The sequence below is a fragment of the Marmota monax genome, unplaced genomic scaffold (genome assembly GCF_021218885.2).
Source record: "Marmota monax isolate L192 unplaced genomic scaffold, Marmota_monax_Labrador192_F-V1.1 WCK01_AAM20220418_F8-fsc00044, whole genome shotgun sequence".
In the NCBI taxonomy this organism is placed as follows: domain Eukaryota; kingdom Metazoa; phylum Chordata; class Mammalia; order Rodentia; family Sciuridae; genus Marmota; species Marmota monax.
This window is the reverse complement of record NW_026695198.1, coordinates 9309508-9337030: the sequence shown is the minus strand read 5'-3', so window position 1 is coordinate 9337030 and position 27523 is coordinate 9309508. Positions and strand designations below refer to the sequence as shown.

At 37.0% G+C, this 27523-nt stretch overlaps 1 protein-coding gene across 1 annotated transcript in view; it reads right to left on the bottom strand.

The window, feature by feature from the left end:
* The window catches only part of Rp1 (RP1 axonemal microtubule associated), a 316472-nt gene that overhangs the window by 115776 nt on the left and 173173 nt on the right, over positions 1-27523 (bottom strand). The window contains exons 18-19 of the mRNA XM_046428620.2: positions 19594-19793; positions 15436-15522 (exon numbers count right to left, since the gene is read on the bottom strand). Coding sequence (XP_046284576.1) covers positions 15436-15522; positions 19594-19793 — 287 coding nt within the window. The remainder of the gene's footprint in view (positions 1-15435; positions 15523-19593; positions 19794-27523) is intronic.

Below are 27523 nucleotides of genomic sequence, written 5' to 3'. Positions count from 1 at the left end.
TCTGAGAGCTACACATGTGGCTAGTGGTCTGACTCTAGATGTACAATCAAGAAAGAGAAAAGTTGAGAAAACTGCTTTTCGGAATTCTGTTCTGAAGTGTTATAAACCTTTGTTCCATAAAACAAAAATATGTGTAATACTTCTCCTCCAAAAAAAAATATTCACCAAGACATGCATTAGACAATTAAATGTACTTCACAATATCTGGTTTGGGGGAGGGCAGAGTGAGTTCCAAGTTCGGCCGTTAGTATTTTCTTCCTGGAGTCAGAAACACAAAAATATAATAAGGTTTCCATGTGTTTTCAGAGAACACTTTAAGTTTCCCTGCCAATCAGCTACAGAGTCAACACTGGACACTAAATCTCTTCATTTTTCCTCCTGTGCCTTGTACAAACACCCTATTTGTTACAACACCGGGACACGGAGGATCAGAGATGGTTTTTACAATTGACAGAGGGACTATCAAGTACATGAATTTATCCTTGGTTCAAATAAGCTGGCACAACTTTGAGGATGTTTCTCTAAACTGCTGGAGTCTTTTGAGATTAAGCATTTGACTGGAGATTTTGTGAGAAGAAACTGATACTTCCTGTTGCTCACTGAAGTAGAAAATCCTCAAAAACGAACTATTTTTCTCACTGTATTTCAGAACTTTTTCTTTCCCTTCAATGGTACTTTCTGGAACCCTGAAATGAAGAAGTAACTAAAAATGAAAAGGAACTAGAAATATTTATGAGATGCCTTAAAACTTCAAAATAAAAATTAATAAATAAATAAAGCCATTTCCTTCCTAGCTAATCTTAAGACTGCCTGGAGCTTATATGGAGCATGTTAGGTTAATAATACTAGAATATCCACCAAAACCTATGACCCTGTTTAATTCAAAGTATCAGCGGAATCAGAGGTTTCAAGAGAGCTCTTTTTTGTGTTTGAATCAATTTATCCAAGTCACATGTAGCATGTGCAGAACCAGCTGACAGGTGGACTAAGACAATGCCCCAGCACTGACCTCCTCTCAATGCCCTAGTGTGAATGGGCCAGACCTCTGACTCTCCAGGCTGTGTCTTCATTTGCCCTTCCCACACACCAAGGCTCAGCCACGCAAGACTATCCCCCATTCCCTAAAAACCAAGCACAAATGTCTGATTCCCCTTCAATTAACACTAGCATAACAGATTAATCCCCATATATCATAAACATTTACTAAGTGAACAAAACATATTCTGTGAAGCTATTCATTCCACAAATACTTATCCAACATCATCTACTACCTGATAGTCACTGTTCTAGGACTTGGCTATGACCAAAATACACACACACACACACACATATACATATATATATATGTGTGTGTGTGTGTGTATATATATATATAATCTTCTAGTGTTTCACTTTTTAGTGGAGGTCAGACAATAAACAAATTTTAAAATATCAGATGAGTGACATGTTATAAAGCAAATAAACAAGGCTGATGTGATCAAGAGCCACTGGGTGCTCCCTTTGGGTGATGAAGCAAAGACCACTCTGAAGCAGCATCATGGACAAGGCAGAGGGGTGTGAAAACAATTCAGGGAAGTAGACAGGGGACAGATTAGACAGGGGGAAAGCTGATGAGACTAATGCCAAGGAAAGATCCCTCTCCCTGCTCTTTGAATCCTGGACACAGCAGGTGAACCAAAGAAGCTGGACAGCTATTGTGGGAGACTCGAAGCAGAGGGAAGGAAAATATGGCAACTTGGCCAAGATGGAGAAAATAGTAACAAGATGGAGAAAACAGATAAAATCAAGATCAGCTTCAGTAATAGTCCACAGTTTCCTTAGGGATTGGATTTTGGAGGCAAGAGAATGAAACAATCTACAAAAATCTACAGGGTTCTGGCTTGGATAACTAAGGGTATGTTGAGAGAGGGAAAAGTAGGCTGAGTTGGGGAATAAAGAGTTCTGCTTGAGCTTCACCTAATTTTTTTCACCTGATATGCACAACTTGTGAGATAGAGCAAGAATAATTGAGCTTTATTTTGCAACAGGGAAAACTTAGAGAAAATGATGACCTTTGAGAAACTAAACATCTTTCAAGTCTTTTGACTTCAACTCTAAAATTTATTACCCTAATTTAAAATAATCATAGCCAATGGCAGGGAAAAAAAAACAGAAAACGTAAAATTCAAAAACAAGTGTTAGTTTTACCTGACAGCATTTGTTAAAATGCACTTCTATTTTTTTCTAATATTCAAAGGTAATTATTCTCATAGTAAGAGAACATAGTGTGTTCAGTTATAGCCATTTTATTTGGACTCAAATGATCCAAAAGTTGAACTGGAATGAATTTAGTAACTTAGATTAATATTTTATTATAATATTTTTGGACACAAGATAGCATAGTTGATTAATGTGTATTAATATGTGTAGGATAACAAGTCATACCTCCAAGAAGACCTCTAACCATATAATCATGGAAAAAGAAAAGTCTGAAACTCAGTATGATAGCACAGATATACCACTAAGACCAAGAGCCTCACATTGCCAGAGCGTCAGCAAACAGGGTAGCTGGTCCTGCTCAGAATCTAAATATAATGCAAAAAAGTAGATTTTCACCCATTTTAACTTAGGATACAGGAAATATTCAACAAACACTTCTTGGAAGCACTGGATTTCCCCTAATAATAATTTCCCCAAAGAGATCTTACTGGTAATTACAAGAAGCTATTGGCTACAAATAGTTCATCATAACAAGTGGGGGTAAAACCTCTTGGTACATATCCTCATAATGGTGGACGTTATGATATTCTGAACTTATAAGAGACAAGCCTTTGATCATTACAGAATCAACCATTTATTTCTAAAAAAATGGTATTTCTGATTGACTTTCAGATTAAGGCATCATCTCAAATTATTCAGTCTATATTAAAAAGACCCAAAACCATGACTTTTGCTTTAGCTCTGATACAGAACTACCAAACATTAAGTAGTACAAAAGGTCAATATTATAGAAAAAAAAAATCTACTGATACCAAGCTTCAAAGCCAAACTTAATGTTGGTTGAAATAAATGAAGGAAAGACAAACAGTGAATTTCCAAAAATATTTTCCTTTTTAAAAAATTAATTAAGAGGCAGAAGACGAGCAGCGGCCTGCTGAGAGGAAGAGCCGCCCCCTCCCCCTGCGCCGGCAAGGTAGAGGGAACTGTGACCACCCACAGAGCAGGCCCAGCGGCCTGCTGAGGGGCAGAGCCGCCCCCCACCCCCCGCGCCTGCCAGGTAGGCGGAACTGTGACCACCGACAGAAAAGGCCCAGTGGCCCGCAGCGGGACAGAGCTTCCAATCACTCCTGCAAGGTAGGCGGGCCTGCGACCCACCGGCAGAAGAGGAGCAGCGGCCTGCTGAGAGGCAGAGCCGCCCCCTCCCCCTGCGCCTGCAAGGTAGACGGAACTGTGACCACCATCAGAACAGGCCAGACCTGCAACCGACAGACAGAACAGGCCCAGTGGCCTGAGGAAGGGTAGAGCCCCCCCCCCGCGCCTGCAAGATAGGCGGACCTGCGACCCACAGGCAGAACAGCCCCAGAGGTCTGCAGAGGGGCAGTGCCGCTGCCTGTGCCTGCAAAGTAGGCAGAACTGCGGCCACCGACAGAACAAGCCTAGCGGCCCGCAGAGGGACAGAGCCGCCGCCCGCGCCTGCAAGGTAGGCAGACCTGCTACCGACCGGCAGAACAGGCCCAGCGGCCTGCCGGCGTGGTAGGCACATTGCCCCAATTGGAGGAGGGGCAGAGCCGCCGCCCGCGCCTGTGAGGGAGACTTTGCAACTATACAAGACCAATATAAATATATAGGGGGAAAATTCAATAGCACAACAGTTTCACCAAGTAGAAAGGAACACGAACAGTATGAAGAGACAAGGAAAGAAAGGACCACAAGCAATTCAGTTCAACTCAATGTTAGAAGAGGTAATAGCTGCAGCAGATGGAATGTCAGATAAAGAATTCAGGATATACATGCTTCAGATGATCTGGAGTATCAAGGAAGACATCAGACAGCAAAATCAGACAATGAAAGATCACTTCAATAATGAATTACATAAACAAATCCAAGAAGCAAAAGATCAACTATACAGGGAGATAGAGGTTATAAAAAACAAACAAACAGAAATCCTAGAAATGCAGGAAGCAATAAACCAACTTAAAAACTCAATTGAGAATACTACCAGCAGAGTAGACCACTTAGAAGATAGAACATCAGACAATGAAGATAAAGTATTTCAACTTGAAAAGAACATAGACAGCTCAGCAAGACTGTTAAGAAACCATGAGCAGAACATCCAAGAAATATGGGATAACATCAAGAGACCAAATTTAAGAGTCATTGGGATACAGGAAGGGACAGAGTTTCAAACCAAAGGAATGAGCAATCTATTCAATTAAATAATACGAGAAAACTTCCCAGACTTGAAGAATGAGACAGAATCCCAAATCCTAGAAGCATACAGGACGCCGAATGTGCAAAATCATAAGAGACCCACACCTAGACACATTATAATGAAGATGCCCAACATACAGAATAAGGAGAGAATTTTAAAAGCTACAAGAGAAAGGAAGCAGATTACATTTAGGGGTAAGCCAATCAGGATAACAGCTGATCTTTCCACACAGACTCTGAAAGCTAGAAGATCCTGGAATAACATATTTCAAACACTGAAAGAAAATGGGTTCCAACCAAGAATTGTGTATCCAGCGAAATTAAGCTTCAGGATGGAGAATGAAATTAAAACCTTCCACGATAAACAAAAGTTTAAAGAATTCGCAGCTAGAAAACCATCTCTTCAAAACATCCTCGCCAAAGCATTACAGGAAGAGGAAATGGAAAATAACAATGAAAACCAACAGTGGGAGGTAGGACAGTAAAGGGGGGAAAAATAATCAAAGAGGAAAACAAACCATGTTTAGTAACATAAATAAACAAATATGGCTGGAACAACCCATATCTCAATAATAACCCTAAATGTTAATGGCTTAAACTCACCAATCAAGAGACAAAGGCTAGTAGAATGGATCACAAAACAAGACCCAACAATATGCTGCCTACAGGAGACGCATTTGATAGGAAAAGACATACATAGGCTGAAGGTGAAAGGTTGGGAAAAATCATATCACTCATATGGACTTCGGAAACAAGCAGGAGTGTCCATACTCATATCAAATAAAATAGATTTCAAGCCAAAGTTAATCAAAAGAGATAAAGAGGGACACTACATACTGCTTAAGGGAACCATACACCAACAAGACATAACAATCATAAATATATATGCCCCAAACAATGGTGCAGCTATGTTCATCAAACAAACTCTTCTCAAGTTCAAGAGTCTAATAGACCACCATACAATAATCATGGGAGACTTCAACACACCTCTCTCACCACTGGACAGATCTTCCAAACAAAAGTTGAATAAGGAAACTACAGAACTCAATAACACAATTAATAACCTAGACTTAATTGACATATATAGAATATACTACCCAACATCAAGCAGTTACACTTTTTTCTCAGCAGCACATGGATCCTTCTCAAAAATAGATCATATATTATGTCACAGGGCAACTCTTAGACAATATAAAGGAGTAGAGATAATACCATGCATCCTATCTGATCATAATGGAATGGAACTGAAAATCAACGATAAAAGAAGGAAGGAAAAAGAATACATCACTTGGAGAATGAACAATAGGTTACTGAATGATCAATGGGTTATAGAAGACATCAAGGAGGAAATTAAAAAATTCTTAGAGATTAATGAAAACACAGACACAACATATCGGAATCTATGGGACACATTGAAAGCAGTTCTAAGAGGAAAATTCATTGCGTGGAGTTCATTCCTTAAAAAAAGAAAAAACCAACAAATAAATGATCTCATACTTCATCTCAAAATCCTAGAAAAAGAAGAGCAAAACAACAGCAAAAGAAGTAGAAGGCAAGAAATAATTAAAATCAGAGCTGAAATCAATGAAATCGAAACAAAAGAAACAATTGAAAAAATTGACAAAACTAAAAGTTGGTTCTTTGAAAAAATAAACAAAATCGACAGACCCTTAGCCATGCTAGCAAAGAGAAGAAGAGAGAGAACTCAAATTACTAGCATACGGGATGAAAAAGGCAATATCACAACAGACACTTCAGAAATACAGAAGATAATCAAAAATTATTTTGAATCCTTATACTCCAATAAATTAGAAGATAGTGAAGGCATCAATAAATTTCTTAAGTCATATGATCTGCCCAGATTGAGTCAGGAGGATATAGACAACCTAAACAGACCAATATCAATTGAGGAAATAGAAGAAACCATCAAAAGACTACCAACTAAGAAAAGCCCAGGACCGGATGGGTATACAGCAGAATTTTACAAAACCTTTAAAGAGGAACTAATACCAATACTTTTCAAGCTACTTCGGGAAATAGAAAAAGAGGGAGAACTTCCAAATTCATTCTATGAGGCCAACATCACCCTGATACCTAAACCAGACAAAGAAACTTCAAAGAAAGAAAACTACAGACCAATATCTCTAATGAACCTAGATGCAAAAATCCTCAATAAAATTCTGGCGAATCGGATACAAAAACATATCAAAAAAATTGTGCACCATGATCAAGTAGGATTCATCCCTGGGATGCAAGGCTGGTTCAATATACGGAAATCAATAAATGTTATTCACCACATCAATAGACTTAAAAATAAGAACCATATGATCATCTCGATAGATGCGGAAAAAGCATTCGACAAAGTACAGCATCCCTTTATGTTCAAAACTCTAGAAAAACTAGGGATAACAGGAACATACCTCAATATTGTAAAAGCAATCTATGCTAAGCCTCAGGCTAGCATCATTCTGAATGGAGAAAAATTGAAGTTATTCCCTGTAAAATCTGGAACAAGACAGGGATGCCCTCTCTCACCACTTCTGTTCAATATAGTTCTCGAAACACTGTCCAGAGCAATTAGACAGACAAAAGAAATTAAAGGCATCAAAATAGGAAAAGAAGAACTTAAATTATCACTATTTGCAGGTGATATGATTCTATACCTAGCAGACCCAAAAGGGTCTACAAAGAAACTATTAGAGCTAATAAATGAATTCAGCAAAGTGGCAGGATATAAAATCAACACGCATAAATCAAAGGCATTCCTGTATATCAGCGACAAATCCTCTGAAATGGAAATGAGGACAACTACTCCATTCACAATATCTTCAAAAAAAATTAAATACTTGGGAATCAACCTAACAAAAGAGGTGAAAGACTTATACAATGAAAACTACAGAACCCTAAGGAGAGAAATAGAAGAAGATCTTAGAAGATGGAAAAATATACCCTGTTCATGGATAGGCAGAACTAACATCATCAAAATGGCGATATTACCAAAAGTTCTCTACAGGTTTAATGCAATGCCAATCAGAATCCCAACGGCATTTCTTGTAGAAATAGAGAAAGCAATCATGAAATTCATATGGAAAAATAAAAGACCCAGAATACCAAAAACAATGCTAAGCAGGAAGTGTGAATCAGGCGGTATAGTGATACCAGACTTCAAACTATACTACAGAGCAATAGTAACAAAAACAGCATGGTACTGGTACCAAAACAGGAGGGTGGACCAATGGTACAGAATAGAGGACACAGAAACCAATCCACAAAACTACAACTACCTTATATTTGATAAAGGGGCTAAAAGCATGCAATGGAGGAAGGATAGCATCTTCAACAAATGGTGCTGGGAAAACTGGAAATCCATATGCAACAAAATGAAACTGAATCCCTTTCTCTTGCCATGCACAAAAGTGAATTCAAAATGGATCAAGGAGCTTGATATCAAATCAGAGACGCGCCGTCTGATAGAAGAAAAAGTTGGCTACAATCTACAGTCGGTGGGGTCGGGCTCCAAATTCCTCAATAGGACACCCATAGCACAAAAGTTAATAACTAGAATCAACAAATGGGACTTACTCAAACTAAAAAGTTTTTTTCTCAGCTAAAGAAACAATAAGAGAGGTAAATAGAGAGCCTACATCCTGGGAACAAATCTTTACTCCTCACACTTCAGATAGAGCCCTAATATCCAGAGTATACAAAGAACTCCAAAAATTAGACAATAAGAGAACAAACAACCCAATCAACAAATGGGCCAAGGACCTGAACAGACACTTCTCAGAGGAGGACATACAATCAATCAACAAGTACATGAAAAAATGCTCACCATCTCTAGCTGTCAGAGAAATGCAAATCAAAACCACCCTAAGATACCATCTCACTCCAGTTAGATTGGCAGCCATTATGAAGTCAAACAACAACAAGTGCTGGTGAGGATGTGGGGAAAAGGGTACACTTGTACATTGCTGGTGGGACTGCAAATTGGTGCAGCCAATTTGGAAAGCAGTATGGAGATTTCTTGGAAAGCTGGGAATGGAGCCACCATTTGACCCAGCTATTCCCCTTCTCGGTCTATTCCCTAAAGACCTAAGAAGAGCATGCTACAGGGACACTGCTACATCGATGTTCATAGCAGCACAATTCACAATAGCAAGACTGTGGAACCAACCTAGATGCCCTTCAATAGATGAATGGATAAAAAAAATGTGGCATTTATACACAATGGAGTATTACTCTGCATTAAAAAATGACAAAATCATAGAATTTACAGGGAAATGGATGGCATTAGAGCAGATTATGCTAAGTGAAGCTAGCCGATCCCTAAAAAACAAATGCCAAATGTCTTCTTTGATATAAGGAGAGTAACTAAGAACAGAGTAGGGTCGAAGAGCATGAGAAGAAGATTAACATTAAACAGGGATGAGAGGTGGGAGGGAAAGGGAGAGAGAAGGGAAAATGCATGGAAATGGAAGGAGACCCTCAGAGTTATACAAAAGTACATACAAGAGGAAGTGAGGGGAAAGGGAAAAATAATACAAGGGGGACAAATGAATGTCAGTAGATGGGGCAGATAGAGAAGAGGGGAGGGGAGGGGAGGGGAGGGGAGGGGATGGGGGATAGTAGAGGATAGGAAAGGCAGCAGAACACAACAGACACTAGTATGGCAATATGTAAATCAATGGATGTGTAACTGATGTGATTCTGCAATCTGTACATGGGGTAAAAATGGGAGCTCATAACCCACTTGAATCAAAGTGTGAAATATGATATATCAAGAACTATGTAATGTTTTGAACAGCCAACAATAAAAAATTTTAAAAAAATGAATTAAGAAGGAAACATAGAGTCTTTATCACATAAAATATTCAGCATTTGCTTTAATTTCCTAAATGAAAATAAACAACTTTAGAAATGGCCTCAATAGAAAGTAGAGTTCATTTGCTGATCTTCCCCTGCTGATTTACAACAGCAAATATTAGTTGTTTCACAAGAGAACAGTACCATTAAAACACTCACTCCTGGTTTCTTAGAAACTTAAAATTCCTGGATTACTTTAAGAAATTTCAGCCAAGTAGTTAAATACAAGTACTAAAAATAGCTGACTGGAACAGACACATGGTGATACTTACAATGTCTGAATTAACATACTAAAACTCAACACTGAGGTTATAATACCTCTCAGGTTACCCAACCTTTCTGCTCAGAACCTGAGAGAAAGGAAGAAATCAATTTAGTTCCTTCCATAAATCTTTCAGAAGACAGATGCAGAATGAGAGATAAAGAGGTAATTTCACTGGTTTAAGAGAATTAAAATTACTACTCTAAAGGAAAACCGAAACAGAATATGGCTTATAATCAGGTTAATGGTGGAATGAACTCTTTGAAGACAAGAACTGTATCTCAGTCGTGTGGGTATGTTCAAACATCTCGCAGAACCCTTCTGCATAGTGGGTGTGTTAGCTTCATTTGATGGAATTTCTGAATATGAGTACATTTATATGCACTTTTATGCATCTGTGCTATTGTTTATTTTAGCATCAAAGCCCAAAGAAAGAATTATTCCTCTCTTCCTTACACCCTGACACTCTGAAATGTAAACAAAAATCGTCTTGGTTCTGACTTGTCCTAAAATATAAAGTTAATTTGACTAGCATGGCCCATGCAATATAATAAAAGGAAAATATTGATTAAGAAGGCTATGTAGAAGACACAAAAAATTACCGAATTGTGCCACAGAGCAAATGAATACAGATGAATAAAACTTCACATTGCATAGTAATAAATTTCCAGTGCAATTATGAAATACTGAGAAAAGAAATAATGACTGGAGCTTGTGATACAGAAGATGGTAGTGATCAACACAGAATTCTTCCTACGCACCTGAGAAGGAATGAGAGAAATGGTGATGAAAGAAAGTCTATTATAAATTGCATCTACCTAAACAAGGTCAAGCAACTTGTGTCTGATAAATTCCAGTCTATTTAAAGACCAAACTCAAGGAAACTTTCCAGCTTTGTAAATAGGCATTTTCCTTCTCATTGGACAAAAAAAAATTTTTTTACCTATGTAGCAATACAATATTTCTTGGCCATCCCCATGCACCACTGATAAATGAAACAGGTAACATGCATTTCACATTCCTCTCGCCATTTCCCAGCTTTGCCCTGACTCACACTTCTCTGTTCTCTGAGGTGCCCTCTGTCCACAAAGGTTTCCCAGTTCCTCTAGGGAACATATTCATCTTTCTCATTGGAAACCCACTACTACTAAGGCTTGAGCAGGTAGTTGGGCTTTTACCAGCTCTCTAATTTGTTTGCTACTCAATCTTGTTCTCCACCCAGATTGAAACAGACCAATGTTCACTCTAATTTTGTATCATTGCAATAACTAAGGCTGGATCTATATTGAGTCAATCCCTTTCACTCAGATGTACCATCATAACCCAATCACTCGCCCACCTAGCTGTTTCTAGGTTAAAAGTGGTTCCTTGGGATCTAGTGTTGATCACCTCTTGTGGAACTCTCCACTGGCCTAGACAGCTCAAAAGAACAGGTTAGCATATTAGTTGGTCATTTTCTAAGTCATGTAAATTATAAACCCTTCTATATTGTTAGCTATGATTAGATTCATACAAACATAAAAGTGTTTTTCCTAGCATATAATTGTTATTTATATAAATGAGCCAAAGATGGCTTGGGTATATTGGCCCCCTACATTGTTTATTTCTTCATGCAGGCTGAGACCCATTAGAGCAAAAGTTCATGAACACCAAACTCAAGTTTTTACATATCTAATAATTTTTTTAAATATCCCAGATTTTTGTTATAATAAAATAAAAATCCCGAAAGTAAATCTTTAGCTACTTGGAGGCTGCCTGCTCTGCATGCCCCACAAAACCTCACCCTGATGCTACTCAAGTTGGAAGATATGGCTACTGTTATGAGGCCCCAACTATCACCACAGCCCTACGGAACTCCCCCCACACACACACTCCCTGCTGAGACTCCACCCAGACTCCTGGGAGCTTTGTTGCCTCCTTTCCTCACAAGGCAGGGAAGCCTCTAGAAGGACCCCGCTGGGAGGAACTTCCCCCACACCAAATTTTTCAAAGCATTACCCAATTAAATTTGTGTGTGCTACTGTCTCTGCCCTATGGTCATATCTTTTCCCTAGATCAGCTCCCAAACACCTCAAGCCTCTACAATAATACACAATATTTATTTCATAGGATGTTAATAGATTTTAGCTGAAAAAAAATATGGTCCCATGGTGAATTTAGTTTTGGAAATACTGTTAAACAGATTTCTTTACCAGAGGGCATCTCAGAGCCTTTACTATATTTATAATGCACTCTAACTCTCCGAGAAAAGAATGAAAAGCTCAGTGTTTCACATACTCATTTCACCATGGAAACATTTAGTGGAGAGAATCTTGGGAAGGTAGATGCACAGCCAGGTTATCACATCAGAGGAAGTGGCCCCTGGGCATGGGTGGGTGGGCATTAGAGGGAAAAATAATAGATTCTCCCTGTATGTCTCGCATAAATATTGGTTTATAAATACCATTCTGCGCTAAAAGAAACTAGGGCTTCTGGAAAAGATAGTTGATTCCAGAGCTGGGGAAAGAAATAACTAGATGAGCCTAAAATGTCTTTTTATGTGAAAAAGTAAAGAAGCCTTCATAGAATGGATAGTGAGAGGTCAAAATTATATTGGAGCTTAAAGTGCCAAATTAAGGAAGATTTCAACATCAAAAGATGATGATAAAAATAGATTAAACCTGTAAAATAAAATAAAAATCTATAAGTAGATGCTGGTAGAATCATCCCTTGGTACACAGGGGATTGATTGCATCCATGAACATTCAAGTCCCTTATATAAAATGGCATGGAATATATAAAAAAAAAATGGCATGGTATTTACATCTAACCTATTTACATCCTCCCATACAGCTTTAACTATCTCTAACTTACTTATAATAACTACTACAATATAAATGCTACATTAAAAAATTGTCATACTATATTGCTTACAGCATAAGTAAAGAAAAATGTATATGTACAAAGACACAATTTTTTTAAAAAAAATATTCTCCATTGGGGCTGGGGATGTGGCTCAAGCTGTAGTGCGCTCGCCTGGCATGCGTGCAGCCTGGGTTGGATCCTCAGCACCACATACAAACAAAGATGTTGTGTCTGCTGAAAAACTAAAAAATAAATATTAAAAAAAAATTCTCTCTCTCAGTGTCTCTCTTTCTCTTTCTCTCTCTCTCTCTCTCTCTCTCTCTCTCTCTATCTCTCTCTCTTTTTAAAAAAAATATTCTCCATCTATGGTTGGTTGAATCCATAGAAACTACAGAACCTACATTTTTGTATGTGTGTGCGTGCACAAAAAAAGAGAGATTTAAGACCAAAAGATTGGAAAGCTCTATCTATTAGTAGCCTGATAATAAAAGGAGAAAAAAAACCACAGGATCAGAAAATTATCATTTGGGAACCATCATAGTAATAACTGATTCAGGCAAGAATTATCAATGGATGCTAAACTTGGTAAACAGTTTATGATGAATAAGACACACACATGCTAAAGTACAATTAGAATTCATCAATAACGTCTCCCAAATGATGAAAACACACACATACAGAAATTGTAACACAGAATAATAAACTAAATGGGGCATAAATTTAACAACTGGGTGAAATCAGGTAATGTTTTTCTATTCTTTAATTTTTTATATAAACTTAAAATCACTTCAAGATAAAAAAAATGAAGTGCTGAAAAATGTCCCTTCTTTCAAAACATTTTGGTGTTTCATTACAGTTCTAGTTGCTCAATTCATTTGTTGAATCAGTTAATCAGTGTCTCACCCACTTTGATCTTTTCAGAAGCCTTTATCATTGAGCAGAGGAATCCCTCCCTTAGTTCTAGGAACTCAGTGCTCCTTCCTCCAACACCCTCTGATCCTCAAGAAGTTCTTCCATCTAGTTGGAGAGTCACTATATTAATAGTGATGTGGCTGTATATCTTGCTATGGTGGAATAGGATTTGTCCCTCCAAAAGTAATGTTGAAATTTGATTGTCATTGTGACAATGTTGGGAGGCAGAGCCTTTTAAGAGGTGACCCTGTCATTAGGGAGGATTAATGCAGTTCTCACAGGACTGGATTAGTTATTGTGAGAGTAAGTTATTTCAAAGCAAGACCATCCTGTGTTTTGTCTTGTTCTAGGTGCTCACTTGTCCTTCCACTTTTTGTCACCATGTATAGCATGAAACCTTTATAAGATGCAGCAACCAGGATTTCTCCAGAATTACAAGCTAAATACACTTCCTTCCTCAGGTAGGTATGTTGTTATAGAAAAAAAAACATAAAACACCCTTCAACACCCTCCTCAAAGGCTCCAGAGAAAGTACAATGTACACCAGTAACTGCAGGATAACTTAATTCATAAGTAAGTTTTTTTTTTGTATGACCTTCCCAGGAATACACAAGAATAAAGGTTGTAATTTTATTAAAACTTTGAAGTTTACATGGGTTTTTGCATCCCCTTCTTAATAGGTCATTCCTTGTTCTCTTTTGAAATCTTTCAATATATATTATCTCCTCCCATGCCCCAGAGCATCTGGCACAATGGCAGGTGTATATTAGGTGCTAAGAAATATTTGACTGACTGCAATGTACTCACTTGTTCCTGTACTAAAGGGAATAAGCTTCATTGTATTATGTGTGTGCTAAAAAACTATTTAACTAATATTTCAGTGAAATTAACATTTTCTCATTTTCTTTCATTAGACAACCAAAGATACAATAAGAAAAATTATAGATAAGATTATGAAACACTTAAAATTGAAAAATATTTTGTCAGATTCTATCAGTGGTATCCACATTTTTAAGCCTCAAACATTTTAAAGTAACACATCATGTACTATAAAGAAATCAGTGGCAGACATCATATTTAAAGCTAGAAAGGAGAGATGTTCTATAATTCAAAATATCTTACACCCTATAATCTAATGCTTCCATTTTAAAATATTAAGGCCACCAAGAGTAATTATCATCTTTTTTTTTTTTTTGGTACAGGAATTGAGCCCAGGGACACCCAAAAACTGAAACACTGAGCCACATCCCCAGTCTGATGCTGACTTTGAACTTGTGATCTTTCTGCCTCAGCCTCCCAAGCCACTGGGATTATAGGTATGCTCTGCCCACACTCAGTGACATCTCTTTTTGAAAGTAAACTTAAGGTCAATAACAGTGTTTAAGATCTCAGTCTCTAGATTCAATTCCATTGTGTAATAAATAAGACAATTTACTAAGTGACCTCAGTAAAATTATTTAATTTTATTAGGCCTTAGTTTTCTTAGCTATCAAAAGGGGACATTAATGATACCTAAATCAAAGAGTTGTTGTCAGGCAAAAATACAGAAGTATTTATAAGTCAGTGGACACATGATAAGCACTGAACAAAAACTTATAATTATGGCCTTGATTAAGTAAAAATGGAAGAATAAATAGAATCCAAAAGTGCATGATTCAATTTCATTAAAAAGGAAAAAAACATTTACTTTTATATAAAATATGATTATAAATGTATACTTGTGTTTATGAATTTCAATGTATATTTACATGTTATATACACATCATATATATATTGGAAAGAGTGAAAGTGCATGTGCATATGAGATTCATTAAAAAAAAAAAAGATTTTAAGACCATAAACTACCAGAGTAGTCTCTTAAAATCAATGAATAACAACATACTTTTATTCTTGCATTTTACTATATTCTTCAAATTTTCTGCCCTGACAAATGGATACCTTTGCAATATCATTCTTTAAAAAAGCCATTTAAACAAACTTATACAAAAACAAAACATTTAAACATTTTAAAGTGTTATGTTCAAACTTTGTTCCCATTATTTCCAGCAATTAATAAAATATGTTATCTTTCTCATTGCTTTACATGGCCTGCTGGCTTTTCATTATAGAATAACTACAACGCATTCAACAAAAAACAAGATTACCCTCTGCAAGCTCCACTCGGGTTGTCCGCCAGTCCCATCATGTCCTATTCTTATTTTATATATCTCTCCAATCCTTCTTATTTCAACCTGAATGAAATAAAGGGAAAAAACAAATTGTACAGTTTTTAAAATTAAGCATGCTGTTTATTTTCTTTTCTTCATACTGAACTTTTCTACATTCTTTGTTTTTTGTATTGCTAATGGTTGAAAAGCTCTCAGGAACCCTTTCAGGGTATAGAGAAGTCCTCTCAAGCTATCAGTGAACTTCACAGACATAGAATACGAGACAGAAATATCCTGAAACTTGACTAAAAATATGCAGGAAAGAGTCAGATGAAAGAATAGGATAAAAAAACATGCATATGCTCCGTTCTCTGACTACCACACATTTCTCACTGGAAGCCAACACTTTCTGAATTCCAATGACAGAAAGATAGGCTCTTATTTTAAGATGGGAAAAAAAATCAATTTTCACACACACTCACACACAAAAGCTAAATATACAGCAATTTCTACAATAAAGTCTCCGTGAGTCTAGAACCTCCTTCCACTCTGAAAATCCTCTCTTTTTTGCCTCCTAGGATAAGATATAGATGTTGTAAGTTCAAGGAAGATAAACAAACCTGCCCACAGGTTAGGTGAACTAAAGTTAGTTTTGGACATGACCCCAGAGTATTTGTTAATCCAGATAGAATGGAGAAATAGACATAAAATTACCTCAAGCTCAACTGAAATGCTGGTTGTTACACACTAAGTACTACATGGTGTTCTATATCTCTGGTCCTTCCTCTATCGAAAGGACATAATGCTATTGCACAAAATTTTCATTTCAACTCATGAGGATTTTTTAAAACAATACTCAAGGCGTTGTGCAAGGCCACAGGTATTCAAAGATTAAAAAATAACAGCAGAGTTTCTAACTTGGAGAAATACAGAACCTAGAGAAAGAGATTTATAAGCAGACATTTTCAGTATAAGAAAATACATCCAGGATACTAAACCATGAGGATTAAAACCTATATTTTATCACCTTATTATTTAATGACTGAATTGATAATAACCGTCATCCTTATTTCTACTACAAGTAACCATCTGATGCTACAGACTGGAGACAAATAGGCAGGTACTCCTCACAGGTTTTATTTGACTTACATCATTGCATACCTATGGTCTAGATCCCAACACAGTTGGAACAGTCAGGGGCTCCAAAAAATATCAAAACTCCCACTTCATACCCACGTTCTCTGCTTTGAGATTATTTTTTATTTTTATTTTTTAAGTGCTCACCACCACATCCTCCTCACCCCAACCCCAAACTATATAGCAAATAAAACAGATCTGAGCCTGTGTCAGCAGCATTTTAGGAAAAATCATGCTGGTGTTGACTGGAAGGAAGGAAAAGAGAGATGCTAATCCTTCACGGCCCATTTCAATCCCCTCCTACTTTCTTATTCCCAGAGTTGATCATAACAACAGAACTCAAAGGCTGGCTCTTCCCACCAGAAGAAGCAGGAAGTGAGCCCTCATTTGAGACCTGGTTTATCTCTGAAAGGTAAGCCAACCTTTAGATCTCCTTCTGTTGTCTCAAGAATCTCTTAGAACTTGAGTCTAGACTTCCCCGTTCTCCACATTCTAAGTGAATACAATACAGAGGTGTCTGAGCCATCCGGTAGCAAATGAGTAACTTCATGCAAGTCAGACTGAACTACGCAGCAGTGAGACTTGCTAGCTAGGTTGCTGGACAGGCCTGCTTTCTTCCAACTGCATGCAGCCTTGGGAAGAGGAAAGCTCTTCCAAGAGTCTCCCTTAACACATGAAGAAATCCAAAGACATTCAGTCATTTGTCTGGAGACACACAGCTGGAAACACAGTAAGTTCCAAAAGTAAAAGTGGAACTCAAGCCTGTTTGGTCAGAGATACCACCTGTCCTCAAAAATGGTTTTATGCTCCCTTTGATAGAAAGGAAGAAAAAGAGAATGAGAGAGAAATTCAGAGGTGAAAAATGATACCAATTTAAAGGAAATCAAAGCCCACAGAAGAGAAAGAGACAGTAGGAGTAAGCTAACTAATCCTAATTTAGGGTTGTCAGACTATCAAGAGTCCCCAGCATCAATGTCTAGTAACCCCTAACCCAGTGCTTCTCAAACTTTAATATGCACACAAAATTACCAAAAGGGTCTTGCTAAAATGCAGGTTCCATCCCACTGGACTTGGGGGTCAGATTCTGCAGTCTAACCAGCTCCCAGATAATGCTGGCCTGGAGTCCATATAACTCTTCAGTGGACTCCTGATCACCAATGAGATGACAGCTTGGTGCTGGATGAGCCTCTGCTCTCACTTCATGGTTAATGAGAAAGTCTAGGAGGGAATATATCCCAATGCCTCTGACCAGGAAAGGAAGAATTCTTGACAACTGAAATGATACTTTTCATCCGTTGGGTATTTCCCATCTACCAGGCATGTGAAGAGCACATACATTCCCAAATATTCTTTAAATCTTCCAGAAAGCTTTTTGAGTGAGTATCATTACCCTCTTCTTCAACTAAAACAGAAACTCGGGATTCATAGGACAGGCAATCAATTCAAGGTTAGGGAACAAGTGAGAGGCTGATTTCAATTTGAATTTGGCAGCCACAACTACGAAGCCTCCATTCTTAACCAATTGACTACATTTCCTATACATCAATAAATTCTTTTTAAAGTTTATACATTTTCACTTTTTGTTATCAGACTTCCCCGGAATTTAGAAAGGATGGATCTTATTGCATTCATTCTACCCATAAAGACGATGCTGGCCTGGAGAAATTAAGTGAGGTATTCAAGATCCCACACAGCTAACATATGGGAAGCCAGGACTCCAACCCAGCTCATCTGATCCATATTCTGGTGTTGTAATGAGATTTCTCAAGCTTGACTGCACTTTAAAATCACCTGGGGAGCTTTTAAAAATCTCCATGCCCGGGCTGTACCCCAGAAAAAATAAACTAGAATCTCTGGAGGCAGAACCAGTCATCAGTCGGTTTTAAAACTCCCCAGGTGATTCCAATGTGCAATCATGAGCATCAATACCATTCTAAGATTCAATGCTGGGCAAATTTTTCCAGAAAAACACAGAAAGGATGTATCAGACCATAAATACATACACCACAAGGTATATTATGGGGGAAAAAAAAGAGGCTTCTGTGGGATGGGCTTAGGATCTAATCATAATATATGCATGCTGAGTTCTAAACAATCATCTTCAAATAATCTTTGGAAATCCATTGCATATAAGGTGCCTTGAGCCAAAGTGCTCCTTCATGACTGCAGACAACTACTTTTCTTCTAACTTAATGACGGAGAAAGTAAAATGGACAAGTTTGGGTCTGAAGATTTAGAAACCATTTGGATATTAGTTAAAAGCCAGGTACTGCAGCCCGCAAGAGCCTTGTCTAGTGGCTCTGGTTGTCCTTTCTGGTTCTCTATTATTTTCTAGCCAGCCTCAAGATGCAAAAGGAGAACTCTCCAGAGAGGATGACTGCTGTTTAACAATGCACCAAAGAACTAGATAGCTTGCACCCTGCAGGGTGTGGGGTGTGAATCAGTGGAGTAGAACGCAATTGTCCTCATTAAAATTTGGCCAACACTCTGAGGAACTAAGATGGGGCAAACAGCTGTATTCAAAGCACAGTGTTCTCTGACACCAGGAAGTAAAAGAGAAATTAGAATAGGCACAGACAGAGCTTTAGAATCTCGTGCATAAAGATGCCAAGAAAATAATTTCAAACCCATACAGCTCAGGTGAGCAACATCTACAAATATATGCAAGTATAAAAAAGACAGATTTTCATTACCAGGAGAATCTAAATTGCTTATAACCTGGTTATAACTTGAGTTGAAGCTAATGGTTTATGAGGCCAGTTTCTAAACGATGACCTAAAATGAATCGTCTTTAAAGAAAACACTTTTCTCCTACAAGTTTCCTTGCTTATGTAAGATATGTGAGTGAAACTGTTTCCTTTGATTATTACAATAGGAATTAACATAACTAACTGATGGGGATGCTAATAGACTAAAGATTTATTTTAGATAGGACACATACACACAGTCACACTTTTCTGTATTTCAGAAATGTCATTGCAAACTTCAAAGAACAGTGTTGTTGATGATTCTGTTTACCTGAAACTCATCTTCCTGTCTTGGAAGGAAGAGCTGCTCTGGGCTGTCCTTGCTAAGACTTATTGGTCCAGTGACTCCTTCATCTCCATATACCCAGAGTGTGACATTGGCCTTTGTCCCTGTATTTCCCGTCAGCACTATCACCTTCCATTCATCTTCAGACAGAAGAGTCTCACCGCTTTGGGAATGTCTGATTTCTTCTGTATGCGGAAAAAAGGCATTAGTGGCAGATCAGATACAACATCAAGTTGACAAAATTCTCTGTCACATGGGAGCCCAGGGACATCAAAATCAGGTGGGATGTGTGAGGAGGCACTGAGAGGACTCCAGGGAGTTGATTTGTGCTTGTCTCCTTACAGTAAGGTTCTGGTCAGCTGAAATTCAACTACTAAAGTAAACTAAATTAGAACAATAAATATCTGAGGAGCCTGGTAAACTTCTGCCTATTCTCAATGCAACAACACAGGAGTGCAAGACATTTTGCAGTTCTGTGCCCATGGATTTTCCATAAAGCGGTTGCCTGTCTCATGGATTTTATATATAACTACTATAATATAAAGTAAAAAAAAAACGTGAAATTAAAACATGTTTTCAAATGAGATATAAAAATATCAAATTGAGAACACAGAAAAATTTTCTGAAATATTTCTGAAAAAAAAATCTGATGTAGAGAGGAGAGGACAATGAAAAGGATTTGGAACTAAAGAGAATTTTCACATGTTCAAATGGTTCTTGAGATGCTCAGAACAGTTGCCTGTCGGAATGGGGGCTGCACAGCACTAACATTTCACAGGGCAGCCTCGAGCAGCTAGCAGTGCCCAAACAGCTAAGAAGTCCCAAACTAGTATGGTTGTCTTCTTCACCATCTCGTTAGCCTGCTGACCCACGTGAGAAGAATGCTGACAGCAACTCCCATGCTACTCTGCATTGACTGTCAGGAACTGGTCTATCAATGGCACCTTAGTTCTACATAGAAATATTACACACTCAAGATAATGAGTAAATTTCCCATGTCGAAGGGTTAGAAGGGTTAAAAGGTTTAATTTTATGGCCTAAAACCAGTGGAAGCCCTGGATACCACCTAGGATCTTATTAGTACAGCATCAAGACCAATGAATTCAGCAAATAACTAGTTATTTATTTCCTGCTAAGCTATAACAAAACTAACTTGAAAATAAAAAGTAATAAATGAAAAAAAAAATGCTCTGGAAGAACTGACGTTACTTTTTCTTTAGTCTCCTGAGTAATCTCTGTCATTAAAGCAGCTGGAATTTTCTCTTCAACTGTTGTAGCAATCAACATTTATTAAGCTCCTACTATTTGCTGAGCTCTGTACTAAATGGGTTACATGCATTTTTCATTCAAACATCACTACAAATCTATGAGGTGAGTCAAATTATGAGGTCTATTTTAAGATGAAGAGACAGAGTTTAAATAATAAAATCAAATCCCATTATAAGTAAATCGTGGAATGTTTCACTCCAAAGCCCTGTACTGAAACAAGATTGAAGGTGCTCTATAATCTAAATACAATTCACCAGGACACAGCAGCAGTGCTCGATATTATCATGACAGACTTTCTGAATCCTCAGCCTAGTCCTCTAAGGTACTGCCCACGGTTAAGCAGGTGGACAAACCTCAGATTAAATGACTTGCCCAGAGTTTCACAGGCAAAATCCTCCAACCCAGGCAAAGAAAGTATGAGGGTGGGAGGTGGGGAGGGAGAGGAAGTGCTGGGGAGGGATATTGGTCAAATTATACTGTTATAATGTGTGCATTTCCAGGCCATTTTGGATATAATACCAAGGCTAACTGACTTGGAAAAGACCTCAAAAATTGGTTCAATAAAATTTTATAAGAAAACCTCATATTCGAGATTCAAAGATTACATGTGAATATTTAACTGTTTTACATGTCACTTCTAATCAAACACATTTGTAATTTCTTCAGGTGCTAGACAACAGCATAACCAGATACCTACCATCAAGTCTGCAACACACCAAGGAGTCAAGAGAATAATTAATGATCTCAGGTCAGCAGGTTGCTCTTACAGATGCTAATCATTTATTCGCTATGAGTATGTTAAATCATGTAAAAAAAGACCACTTTTATTCAATTCAAGAAAACATTATTTAATCCCTATTATTTACTGGGTACTGTGTTAGGTTTATTACTCTTATAATGGCACTGATTTAAGTTGGACAGATTTTTGCCCTGAAGATACATGCCATCTAGTGGAGAAAGACATAAATATCTGTATTCGGAACCTGCAAATACATTCATAGAAAACAAAAGAAGTACTGCAGAGTTCAAATGCCAGAGAGAGCCAGGAGTGGTAACTGTGGAGGAGTAGGCAGAATAGGCTTCATAAGGGAACCTCGGTGCTGAAAATAGAAAGATGTATCAAAATGGGGGCGGGGAGTCAGGAAGGGACTTCTAGACAGAAGGAATAGCATTCCCAGCACTGTGGGGCTTGCAGTAGCAGTGCCAATATACAGTTGAACATAACAGGAGATATGATGTGAGATCATGAAAGGTTTGGCAGGTGGCAAGGGAGCTGACATATCTTTGTGCAGGCAAAGAGAGCAATATGCATGAAGTATTAGAATTGCCAGTCTAATACAGGGTGAGCTGGAGCCTGAGACAAGAATACCAGTGAAAAATGAATCCTGAACAGGAGACAAACACACAGAAAAGTCCTGGAATGAGGTCAAGAGGCCTTGGCTATTGTAGTTTTCTGGATGTCCACATGTGTGTATATACTTATTTATTTGATATCATCTGCAAAAGAGTTGATGGTCTCCTGGGCTCCTTCTTCCTGTGCTAACATTTTCTTACATCATTTGCACAAATATAACACATAGTGAAGGTGTACTCGTATTACAAAACTGATAACTTCATATGGCATAATCTATAATATATAATGATGTATTAAAGTTTGGGCTGTTATCAATTAAATATGAATACCATCTAATGCCATGAGCTTTTGGAAATGAACCAAGGTCCATTAGTCTCGGACTATAAATTTCTCCATCTGCGAACCATAAAAGCAGTTGCTTTTGTTGACTAGAAGTTTAAAAAATACTCTAAGCTGGGGAGTATTTGATTATGGTCATGTTGGATTAGGAAACAGACTCCTTCAGGGTCTCCCTGAATAAAATCTATGGTACCTAAAAGGTATTTGGATGACTCAAAAATACCCTCTGTGTGGGTGACAGAACATTTTAATTAGGCTGCCATCAGGTTGACTCAGAACAAAACGAAAGCGCTAAGCTAACTTTGTGGTGCTGGTCTCTTGCAGGACTGGAGGAAGAAAAATAATTCAGAAATAAATTAATTAACCGACTTTAATAGTTCCCAGGTAGATCAAAGTTGAAGTCAGCTTAAGGCATGAATCACATCAGAACGTGGCCATAAAAAGACAAGCTCATTAACAATAAAATATACAGCAACAATTGAAAACAAGTGTCCTTAATCATTTGATAGCACAGTATCAGAAAAAAAATGGTCATGGATTAACCCTCATTTCAAAAAAAGTAAAGCCATCCAGAAAATAAAAGTAGTTAAAGCATTCTCCCTAGAGGTACCTTTCAAAGGAAAAATACCTATTTCTATAAAATGAACAGTCCTGATAATCCGTTTCTTGATTTGAGGTATAGCAAGCATTTATACAGAGCACAGAATGAACAAAGCCAGTAGGAACAGTTAACAAAGAGAAATCAAGATCAAATAATCAAAGGTATCCCAAAATGCTGGAATGCTGGATTGATACTAGGAAGATTAAAAACTTATCAGTATCAAGGGAAAAGTCTGCCTCTTGATTGAAAGCATCAGTTATATATTTTACACATAAAATATCTTAATGATGATAATATATACAGGAATACAATAAAGATGACCAAAAAATGTACCACAAACCAAGACAGCCTTAACTGATGTATCCACATTAAAGGAATACCACTATTCTAACTGTTTGGATTTTATACCAATAGAGGCTGCTATTTGAAGATTCACACTTTAAGAGAAATATTCACAGAAGTCTAAAAACCATATTTTTAGAGAAAGAATTAAAACAGAAGAGACTATACTAAAAACAAACACTAAAAATCCACTTTTTAGTTTGTGTGTATGTGTATGTATATAAAGAATATACTAAAAATAAATGAGGTTATACTAAAAAAAATAATAAAGGTTGTTTAGTAGAGGAGAACCCTGATGTTTTGCAGGACAAAAGAAATTACCAGTAGGTTTTCTGCTCAACACTGAGAGGTACTTTCAAGTGATTAGGATAGCACGAGATGAATCATTTATTTCTGCAATCTTGATGTGAACTTCTCCATTGTCTTTGTCATTTCAAAGGTCTCTTCACGTTCTCATTTTATCATAAATGAAAACTGACACCACCCTCACATTGTAATTTACTACAATAACAGCAGCATGAAACATAAACCTATACTTCCTCTGAATGATGAGTGGGGTTTGTGTAATATTAAAAAGGAGCTAAGACCATAACAGGAAGAGCAATCAATATCATCCATTACCTAGTAATTTCCTTTCTAGAAATTATTCTTAAAAACATGTAAAAATATAGATGAGCACCCACTGCAAGGTCTAGCAAAGTCCTAGGTGAACATGTTATGGTATATCTATACAATGGGCCATCTATAGCTGTTATAAAAAAATACTCAATATTATTAAAAATACTTATAATGTTAACTACCTTCTATTAACTGAAAAGCAGATTACAAAATTGAATACTGAACATAACCTATATGTGTATATCTAAACACACACAAATAGAAATAAATTTTAAAAGTGCTGTTTGGAAGGAGTAAGGTGGCATAATTTTAATACTTTTCTTTATGCTTTAGGAGTTCCACAGTTTTCTGAATATATTTAATTTAGTGACAACTGCTTTTAGGGAATTTTTCAACTGGATAATACATTTCATAATTTTTTGTCCATGCTTCTCTGTGTTTTAAAGTGTTGATGCCTGAAGAGGTTTAAAGAAAGAATGTGTCATAGCTTAGACGGGGCCATAGACTAGGCCTTGTCCTGCACCATGGCTGAGCATCCACCGCAGACACAGTAAGGACCATGCGGCATGCTGGCCACTCTGCTCACTCAAGTGCCCATATGCAGACACAGGGCTGGAGGTAAGACCCCTGTCACCTTCCTGGGGCTCAATTTTGTCATTTGCAGAAATAAGAGTTAGTAGTAAAATGTATAGGATGGTTTTAGTTCAAAACATTCAATCATGAGTCTTTTCTTTCTATATTTGGCTCAAATGTGTTTAGATACAATGTTTCTAAACTTGAAATTATTCAGAAGTAATGTCTATTCTACCCTAAATAATTTTTAAAACATGCATTTCCTAAGTGTTTGTAAATGAAGTGGTATGATGCCTGGGATTTGCTTTTATAATAACCCAGTGGGAGTGGTGTGGGATATTGTAAAGGGTCATAATTAAAACAAGATTAGTTAAATGCTGATAATTGTTGAAGCTGGGTAGAGGGTACATGGGGATGCATTACTGCATTCTCTCTACTTTTATATATCAGAAGTTTGGCACAAATGAAAAAAAAATTCTCTAAAATCCTAATATTCATTTCTTATATTCCCCCTATCCTAACAAAGCTAACATGATTTAATTTGGACCTAAAGAAAAACCCTGCAAATTCAATGTAATACATCTGTATGGACTACTACAAAAGCAATATTTGGTGTATATATGATGTTTGAAGTTCTAAATCCTCATGCCTCTTTGATGTACATGAAAAAAGTTCCAGCTTTTTTTTAATAAATAAGCATTTGAACAACAGAGTACAAATTCATTTTGTCTATTATCTCTAAACCCCAAAACCATACATCTTGCCCTATCCCAGAAGTGGACTAGTAAACATACTATTCAGAAACTGATAGTTGATCTTAGATGTCTTTAAGAGTAAGAAAGAAATTTTGTAAAATACTTTAATTCTTACATATTTTTATTTGAATGGATAATACAACCCAAACTATCTAGTATGACAGCTAAATAGCAAAACCAAGAGGAAGATATATTTCTTGCAAGAAACAATTTTAACTACTCCAACTCTTAATAGAGAAAAGACTACTAAAGGAAGCCATGATCTAATTACTCAGTAATGAATGCGAGCCTTCTAAGTAATATTCATATACAAAGACATTTTTTTCTCCACCTGAAGTCATGGATGTTTATAAAAGTGATTCTTATTGGAATCAAAGATGGAAAACTTTAAGCAAATCATGAACATTCATTTTATGATGGTGTTTGTATGAGAGGAACTTTATCATCTAGATTTCCAAGATTTCATGTTCTAATCTAAAGACTGTGGTATGCCAATGATTTAAGTAGCTCATAAATAATTTAAGTTCAGACTCTCTTTTCTCAGTCTCCAACTCTGCTATATTGTCATTAACTACAATGAAGGACTTATAGTCTTTTACATTGTATTATGAGTCAAATTTTATTTTGTGACTAGCATGCCCTGGAAATGTCCTTCATCTCAACTGTTAGTTTTTAGCCTTATGTATGTGGTTTAATGTTTATCTGACCCACTCAGCTGTAAACTTCAAGATGGCTAAGACCAAATCTGTTTTGCCTGCCGCTGTATTTTCTTACATCTGACTTTTAGTTAAATGTGCAATGCATATTTGAAGATTAAGTGAAAGAATTATTTGAAAATGTATATGTGTATACATACATACATATATATACATATATATATATGTATATATATATATATCATGAAGACTAATTTTGTCAATTTTGCAAATTATTTGATGCTATGGTTTGAATGAGAGTAATAATGTCTGCCAAAGGTCCTTATATTAGTTAAGGGTTTCATTCTTAGGGTGGCTCTATTGGTAGGTATGATGATATCTCCTTAGGTCATTGGGAGTGGATCCTTGAAGGGGACTGTAGGACTCCAGACTCTCTGTCCTCCAGTTTGAGATGTGATCACTTGCTTATCCCCAACATGTACTTCCACCTTGTCTTCTGCACCATGAGGAACAGATGCAGTCAAGGGGCCATCCTTACCAAACCTATCCCATGTCACTCTTTGGGCTCTGAATCTACAAAATTGTGATCTAAATAAGCCTTTCTCTTTCTCATTAGTGGCCTCAAGTATTCTGTTGTAGTAGTAGTAGTACAAAGGTAACATATTCGATCTCCTTCAATCAAAAATTTATGACTTTCATTTCTTAACATTTTAACAATGATAACATTTTTAAAAATGTTTTTGCAAGAACAGACAAATTTTATAAGACATGTAGAAGGTTCTCTCTTAAGCATTTGGCAACCCATAAAAAAAGTGTCTATTCCTAGAAATTTCAACTATTTTTAACCACATCTAATTTCACTTGAGGTAGCCATCTCTAATTTAGGTACCACTGCTTCCTGACACAATATTTAATTCTTCTGTGAGAAATTTTAACTAAGCACATGTTTCTCATGCAGTGTAATTTCTCACCCTGCTACATGGATTCATGATGTAACACAGGGAGATATGGAATGAGAACTAGTCCAACACAGCAAAAATCAAACTGGCAATTTCCCTGTGACTGATGTTATAAATACAATAGGCTGTCAATGAGACATGTATTACCTGCTCACTATCTGAAAGAAAAGAAAGCACACCCAATAACTAATTGTCAAAAAATCACTTTTTTAAAGGTAACATTCTAGTTTTCTCCCAAGATAGGTTTAAAAAAAATGGTTAGAAGACAGCAGTCCACTATCTTATTTTACCCAAGGATGACTAGATTCTAAAACATAGAATCTGCCAGAGAGCATACATTATACTTCCCAGTCAGAGGAATGTAACACATGTAAGAGCAAGAAAAATGATCAAACAGGCAAAGATAGAAATTAGAAAATTCAAACCTCTATGGTACTTTATTCATATCT